The sequence below is a fragment of the Plectropomus leopardus genome, chromosome 1 (assembly GCF_026936395.1).
Source record: "Plectropomus leopardus strain MGB_pleo_1.0 chromosome 1, ASM2693639v1, whole genome shotgun sequence".
Lineage (NCBI taxonomy): Eukaryota > Metazoa > Chordata > Actinopteri > Perciformes > Serranidae > Plectropomus > Plectropomus leopardus.
In genome coordinates this window covers 4198684-4207463 of record NC_142176.1, presented here as the reverse complement: position 1 = coordinate 4207463, position 8780 = coordinate 4198684, and the positions used below count along the sequence as shown (strand labels likewise).

Here is an 8780-nt window from a genome sequence, read left to right as displayed (position 1 = left end):
TATATATATATATATATATATATATATATATATATATATATATATATATATATATATATGTCTATGCTCTAAACACCTGCAGCAGGTAGGAGCTGCAATCTGTGGCTCTCATTATATTTTTTTCCTCACCAGATTAATTCAACTTAATTTAATTCATTTCTTTTTTCTTTTTTTCCCTCAATTTTCAGGTAATAATTTTATGCTTTTTTTAAAAAAAAATCTCAATTTTCAGGTAATAATTTTATGCTTTTTTATTTTATTTATTTATTTATTTATTTATTTTTACAAATATTTGGGCCATCTTATTAAATTATGTTACAAAATCATAATTTTAAATTCCAGGTAATTTCCTCATTATTTGTTTTGTTTGTTTGTTTGACTTTTTAAATTTATTTTTAACTAATTTTCTGGTAATTTTCTTGTACTATTTTTTTTTTTGCAAATATCTGGGTCATCTCATCTGTCTTTGCTCGTTGCCTTCTTCTCATGTTTTTGAAAGAAATCAAGTCAGTTCGCTCAAGTTTCAAATGGTTAAACAAAAAGAAAAGAAATAGCACAATTTGAGGTTACATTCAAAAGATTAACATCAGTTATAATTACATATTTTAAATTATGTTACAAAATCCTAATTTTTATTAACTTTTTCCAGGTCATTTCCTTGTTATCTGTTTTGTTTATTTGGCTTTTTTCCATTTCTTTTGTTTTCTTTTTTTTTTTTTTTCACATTTTCTGGTCATTTTCTTACATTTTTCAATCATCTGTCATTGTTCGTTGCCTTCCTCCCATGTTTTTGAAAGAAATCAAGCTAATTAAGGGTTAAAAAAGAAGAATCACAGCATCAAAGGATGGACATCACAGTGGAGACGTACACCGTTATAAGTGATGGACTTTATTTTTCTACAAAACATGCACTTAGTGTGGACAGTGTAAATGGGTGAAAACAACATTTCGTCATGTTACAAAGCTAAGGGGAGGTCAGAGGTCAGTGTGACGACGCTACGATCACAAACCGTGACTGTGACCGTCTGCTGCTTTCAGACCGCGCTGCAGGGAAAACTGTCAGCGCCGTCGTCCTTCAACCATCGGTCACATCTTCCACTCAGCACGATGTTGTGTCACGAATTTAACCGGAGGGGTGTTTCACAAAGTACCGTCTCCAGTAAAGCCAGACTGACCTCAGTGCGTCTGACTTTTAACCAGAGGACGTTCGGTCAGTCCAAAACTTTAGTCCAGCTTCATCTACTGGATGGATCGTGATGGAGTTTTGTTCGGACGTTCGTGATTCCCAGACGATGAGTCTTCACTTTGGTGAAGTCACATTCTCATTTATTAAGCAAAAATAGCTCAAAATCAGCTGGATGGTTTGGTTTCAAAATGTGATGCAGACATTCATAGTTCCCTACTAACCGTGGTGATCATCTCTAGTGCAGCAAAGTCACCACAAGAAAACGCTGTGTATGTTTCTCCAAACCACAGAAACATTATATTTGCATGTTTTATCCGTATCATATCAAAAGTGACGTAGTGTAACAGCTGACTTTAGGCGGGTTCCCATGAACTCTCAAACTGCGCAGATTGAAACTGTGAATATAAAATACGCCTACAGAAGCACGCCAAAGTCGAAAAAGCTCCCATTTATTGCAAAAAGATGTTTTTACGCTCGTGTGAGGTGCTATTTCAGGTGATTCGAAAAACCCATTTTTGCAATGGAAACACTTTTTTGTCTTTTCTGGGTCACATGATGCTACGTCTATGAGCTTGTCAGTAGGAAGTGGCTCCCTCATGATGCAGCAGGAGCTACAAGAGCTGCTATTGCTTCGTATAACTCTTCAAAAGTTGAGCGGATCATCCAGAAGTTTTGAATCCACAATTCCTCTGTGAAATCGTGGACTATCAGGTCCCAGAAGTCCCTCATACGTGGACTCTCCCACGTATGAGGAGCTCGTCTTTCCATTATCACTCCATAACACGCCTACGTGGCCTTCGATTGGAAATAATGACGAGTCGTGCGGTGGAATAGAAATAAAGCTGCTCATGTTTTGAACATCCATCGCCATGGCAATGCAGTCATCACACAATTCAGTTTTATTGACATTTTGAAAAAATTGCTTAACTTTTCTGCAAATCTGAAATGAAAACCCGTCTTTCGTCTTTGGGAGTTGGAGGTGCTGAAACTTGTGACATCTATGCAAGACCACAACAAAACCAGTAGTCCTTTGGTGAGTTTTCGATGGTTTTCCAGTAGCTTTTCAGCCACTAGGACAGAGCCGCATGGGAGCCAGTTTCTACCGTCAAGCACATAGCCATCGCATCATGTGACCTAGAAAAGCCCCCAAAAAGTGTTTCCATTGCAGTTTTGTGAAATATGGCTTTTTTTAATTGCCTGAAACCTCACGACAGCGTAAAAACTTTTTTGCAATAAATGGGAGTTTTTTTTGTAATTAACGTGTTTCCATCGGGCGTATTTTATATTCGCAATTTCAGTCTGCACATTTTGAGGTTAGATGGAAACCTGCATAATGAAAACTGCGCCGACTTCAGACTGTTTGCGTTTATGCTCCGCTCTGCCGCGAACATCAAAGGTTTGGTCTTTGCACGTTTGTTTCCTTCACCGATGTGCTCGACGTGTCAGGTCTAAGAAATCATGAACGAGCCGCTCGTAATCCAAACTCGAGCTCTGAGTTGAGACAGTGAAGTCCTGGGGAAGTTAGCTGAGCTCGTCTGAGGCGGCTTTGTGAAACACCTCTCTGTCAGATGCTACAGTTTCTCTACAAAACAAACACAAACAGCAGCGCGGCTCGGGCACGAACACGGAGGACGCGACTGTGATTCTTCTGTGAGGGGGGACAGTGCAGAGGACAGGATGGCGAATATGCTCTCGTTGTCTCATCTCGTTGTTCACCGCGGTGCAGACTTAAGTGTGAAGAGCGGACCGGCTGTCTGCTCGTTCAAACAACACAAGGTACAAAAAAGTGGCGTCTCCATTTTTAAATGAGCACAATAATCCCTCGTGTCACACTTTCTCTCTGTCACACTCACACACGCTCCGTATGAAATAAATAGCAATATATGTACAAAAACTCAAGTTATACAGTATGCAAGTACACAAAACACATCTACACACAATACACAACTTACATCATGTAAACAACCAACGAAACGCGTAGCCCTGTCATGTTTAAAAACCATAAACGATGAAATGAAAGGTGGACGAGGATTCCAGCATTCATCGAGCGAAATCAGATCCAGACACGATCCAGATGCGAGGCATTTCTCGATGGCGTGAAGGTGGTTTACGCAGACGTCACCGCTGCCGTTAGATCTGCTGTCGTGTTAACAGTCTTAAACTCGCACGCCGTGTTCACACCGGACGCGACGCGAGCGTTTTGCGCGGCAAGTTATAAACAAAGTCAAAGCAAAGCAAAGCAGGATGCAAGCTGAAATTTTTCAACTTGAGCGAGAATTTTGCTGTGTTGCGACAGCGATTGTGTTACGATCTATTTGAGATTCTCCCGATTTTACCGAGATCCAGAAATGACGGACAAACTGTGCGTCTGTCTGTGGACGCACGGAGCTTCAGCATCATTCAAGGACTCGGAGATCAGTGATGCCAGATGTATGATAGTTGTATTCGCACGATAATTTCGCCCTCTGTACGATTTCCGATCACTTTTTCCAAAACTGCCGTAATGTAAGTTAATTTGACCATCGTGACACTTACGATAAGCGCCTGGTTTAGTTTCCACGTCTCATTTTAACTCATTTCCTGCCTCCTACATCTGCGTTGACGCCTCACTTCTCACATGATCTCCTCACAGCCAATCACCTTTGGTGTTGGCCACGGTGACATGAACGTCACAGGTCACGTTCGTCGAGCGCGCACCGCTGTCGTTTGTTTTCGTAAACACTCGATGAGACTGAGAAACAGCTTCTCTGTGAGGCGGAGGGTTTGGGTAGATTTGTAGACGTGTCAAAAAGTCGTTTAAATACGTGTTTATCTGTTAACCTATTCGTTGTCGTGACTGTGACCGGCGTACGATAATTTTTCTCAAAATACTATAATTTTGAGCGTCTGGTACGATAGTTTAACGTTCCCAATCTGGCAACAGTGAGCACAGCTACACAGTGACATGAAGTGTGAAATCAGCTGTGTCTTCTGTACGCTGTTTTTGATGAGCTGCGTTTTAGCAAAACGCTCTGAGTGCTTTAAGTTGGTCTTTTATTGTGGAAACAAAACGCCGTGACGGTCTGATAAATAATAAGGCGTGTTAGCGTCTTGGTTCACTCTGCTTTAGGACACGGAGCCTCCGTGTTTACATCCAATTTTAATGCTCCAAAAAAACACTCCAGCGCGCAAGTAACGCAAGGTGAACATTTTTATCACGTTTGATGTGAACACGACTTTCAGGCAGAATCAAAAGGCAGCAATCGAAGGATGTCTCCTTTAAAAACATGATCCACCGTCCTTCCTCCCACCGTCACCTCTCAGGTACCAACAAAATAAACAAAGTTCTCCGTCAGCGTGTAGAAGGCAGTACGTAGCAGAGTCGAGCTACTTTGATGAAACACAACAGGATCCTTTCTTTCTCCTCTTTACATGGTCACACGGACAGTTTTAGGGGTAAGATGGCAAATAAATGTCCCCAACAGCCAAAACACGTGGGACACGGACGCGGTGCGACACGTCTGCTGCAGCGAGTTCGCAGCAGAAAGCGCCCATTACCAGAGTTTCACACACGTTCATTTATTTGTGGCGGCCTGCCATGATTAAAACATGTGCCGCCACAAATAAATTTTATAATTTTGGAGCTGGACCGTTCGTTAGGAGCACCGCTGAAATATAAATGCCGCACGGTTACTGATTGGATCACATTTTCGGAGCGGACTGCGGGACTGCTGCAAGAAAATTATGTAGATCTGCTGCAGCCAAACAAACAAGGGTCAGATCTGGTTCAGTGTCCTCCTCTAATTATTACACACTTTAACAACGACAGAGCTGATCAATAAAGCATTATGGGAAGACTCTGACCCTCTAACGCCTTGATTCCACCGGCGGCACGTCAGTGACGCTGTTTTGCTCCGTCCTCCACGCCGCTCGACATCTCATCTGTAGCGTCTGTGAGCGTTTTAGAAGCAGAGCGTCCTGTTGACTTTATGAGATTTTGCTTATTTCACCAGTTTCCCTTGAATTTGTGGTCATTTTCCTTGTTTTTGTGACTCGTGATGCGACGCTGACGGATCCGGTGGAATTTAGCTGTAAGATGCTGACAGCAGTAAGGACAGTACTGTAGGACAGTTCTGGTTTCTGACAACTGAGGTCTAATTTTGGTTTTTGGGGGAACGTTTATAACCTTAAATATATAAAACATGGCAAAAGAGCAAAAATACCAAACTCACATTACGATGATCAGACAGGTTGTTAACGAACAGAACGTTTGGAGGCAAATTGAGGCACCTTGAACTCCTTAATGTGGGCAACAACACCTCAAAGGTCAACTTCTGGGCAAAAATGACCTCTGACCCTGTGGGAGGAAGAGCTGCACCTGTTCCGTCCCTGCCGAAAAATCTGTGAACGCCAATGTTTTAACGTGTTTTCCTGTTTTCTCTCCTGTGTTTCCCGTCTCAGTTTTGTCGCTCTTGTAAGAAATAAATTATTAAGGAAAAATGGCATTCGAGGGGTCGTATGTAAAGACACTAAATATCATTTATCAGCAGCTTCAGTTCAAATGTATCATCACGTATCTGCTGACCTCCGTGCTTAAACTCCCTTTTTACGACTTCTAACCGTTAAATAACCTCCGAAAATAACAGGGCTGTGCAAATATAGCTCAATAAAAGCATGTGGCTACGAGCAGGTGGAATAAGATCCATCCCTCAGAAAGTCTGAGGCTCTTAAGGACAATATCCAGTTTAGTTCAGGAGCCAAATCCATTAAAAAATGAATCCAATCACAGTTTCATCCCACGTTTCGGAACCTCGGAAAACAGATCCAGTAACTGCAAAGTCAGCAAAATCAAAGGCATTGATCCGGACGTACAGTGAAATGATCACGTGTTCTTCAGACGAGAGTGTTGGCCGGGAACTTTCCACAGAGGATGTCAGTTTATCTCCGATGATAGCACAGTCTGTGCGGTGCTATTAAGGCACCGTGCAGTCCCGTCCACGCAGTATTCGACGAAAACACGCCGGGTTTTATTGACGTTAATCCCATGGCAGCCATTTGGGAATTGTGTCACTCGTAGGGTGAGAAACTCATCAGGTCCAGCATCTCTAGTCCTACTGAAATACACACCATATCAAAAAATACTGAGTATTTTACCCAAATTATTTCACAGATCAGTTAATAGGTTTGTCTGTAAAGGCTTTAATACGCCTAAAATGGATTTAGTTTCAGAAGCACCTGCTCTAAATGGCCACATTCAAAGGTCAGGCGAAAAGCTTTGAAAGCGGAAAAATAAAATACTTTGCACATTTTCAGGACTTTTCTCCTCATAAGCATTCATGGTTTCATGTAGGAAAAAGACAAAAAATTAAAAATATATTAAAAGCACAGTTCACAGTTATTAACGAATAATATATGAATATTCGCTTGGATTTAAACTGAGCATTTCTTTAAGGGACATTCCTGTTTTCCAAGTAGACCGAATCACAGTGTTTGTTTACCATAACTTCCAGGCAGAAAACTCTCAGATATCGTGCATAAAATCAAATGCAGAGCAAACGCTACCTCAACTGGTTAGTTTAAAGCCACCATAAAAATGTCCCTCAAAAAAAAAAAAAAGTGTGCACTGTACAAACTAAAATGGGTATTTACAAAATAAAATAATTAAATATTGTTAAAAATGATTTTACAGAATCATTATCATTTTAAACCTTTTTTTCAGGTAATTTCCCTTTTCTTGCTTGCTCATTGTCTTCTTCCTATGTTTTGAAAGAAATCAAGCCAACTCGGCAAGGTTTTAAAGTGAGTCTGAAGGACATTTTTTATAAAAAAAAAAAAAAAGAAATCAAACCATTTGTCACATCCACAACTGTGAAATATGGTTATTGATGATGGAGGGAGGGTTACGCATTTTACCGCAGTCTCTTCAGGAGGCTCAAGGAAAAATTAAATTAAAAATTAAATAATCGAAATTATAATTTGAATGAAAGCTGATGTTAAAATTCATTTTAAAAATATCTATTTTGTAATTTGCTCTCTCAGACTCTCAGACTTTGCACTCTGCCTTTGAAAGTCGTCATTCAGAACAGACGGATACACTGGACCTTAACGTAAAACGTGGTTTAAAACAAACTGAGAGCCTTCAACAAATCCAAAATCTGAGTTTCTCATCCTGAGTGTGGAAAAACGTCAAACGTCGCCCGTCTACTGTGGAACAGTAGGAGCTGCAGTCACGTAAGGAAGCTCGATCTCCTCGCAGTCTCCGGCTGAATTTAGTTTTCACTTCCTGCTTTCTGCATTTGGCGCGGCCTGTCGGCTCGTGTTAGTCCCGCCTCTCCGTGAGGTGTAACGTTGGGCTGAAGAGCTAATCTAAGGAGGGACAGTGTGTGTGTGTGTGTGTGTGTGTGTGTCTTTCAGTGTGTGTGGACATGTGTGTGTGCCTGCATGCATGTGTATGTGTGTGTCTGCGTCTTTCTAAATGTCCACATTGTCTGTGTGTGTATGTGTGAGTGTGTGTGTGTGTGTGTCACTGTCCGGGGTAGGTGGGGTAGTGTGTCGGGGAGTGTGTGTGTATGTGCGGCTGGGACTGTGCGTGTGTGTTTGCCAGGGGCAGCGTGGCGGGGCGGTCAGGAGGGAGGCGGGTGGACAGCAGGTCGTCCTCTGAAGCGTCACCTGTGGACACACAGAAACACAGCTGCTACTGGAGCACGAAGCAGAGACGACGTGTTCATCAGCAGCTTTAGAGGAGCCGGCAGGTGTGTTTTTTCACGGAGGACAGAGCGAAGCTTCCTGTTTCTGTCTCTAACCACGTCCTGAGTCCAGCTCTGCCACAAACACTCTGACATCTGTGCTGTATGGTGTATCTATATTTTTCTAGACTGTTGAGTCGGCACTTTGTAATTTTATTTTACTATTTTTGTACCTTGTTTTCATCTTTCTCTTGTTTTTTATTATTGGCACTTTTTTATTATTAAATATTTTTTTTATTTGTATTGTTCTTTTGCTGCTTGTCTTGTACCCCATAGCTGCTGTAACAATGCAAATTTCCCCACAGTGGGACTAATAAAGGATTCTCTTATTTTATGAGATTTTTATTGTTTACTCTCAGAGCGAAAGCCAAAAAACGCAAACAGTTTAATTATTACTTTAACACCGAATATATTTTAACTGTAACTATATTTTTAACTGTTAGAGACCAATTTTTGTTGTTGATCACAGATGCTGAGTTTTGGTCTTCAATTAAATGTTGTTACTCTACGTCAAGGTGGCGTTGGCCTGAGACATTTGGGAAAAGGTGGATTTTAATTACTTAACAACACAGTTTACAACCAACAAAAATATAAACGTCATCTGTTTTTAATATTCTATGTCAAACTGACGCTGGCATTAGACTGAATACTGCTCACTAAATATCACAAGATAAAAATTTAACTAAATATAAATGTCTAACAACATTGATGGACAGCTGGGAATTGAATTTATCAGTATTTTAGTTTTCTATCAAATTCTTAATTAAAAAAAAAAATTAAGCAAAAGAGGTAAAATTCAACAGACACGGGGGGTTAATCAGTTTTTTTCTGCGTATGGTTTGTTTGGAGGCAGGAAATTCAAATAATCT

General features: G+C 40.8%; 1 protein-coding gene across 1 annotated transcript in view; it reads right to left on the bottom strand.

Moving 5' to 3' along the window:
* Positions 1-840: 840 nt before the first annotated feature.
* The window catches only part of dok4 (docking protein 4), a 78844-nt gene continuing 70904 nt past the window's right edge, over positions 841-8780 (bottom strand). The window contains exon 10 of the mRNA XM_088084632.1: positions 841-7834. Within this exon, the coding sequence (XP_087940758.1) occupies positions 7689-7834 (146 nt within the window). The 3' untranslated portion in view covers positions 841-7688. The remainder of the gene's footprint in view (positions 7835-8780) is intronic.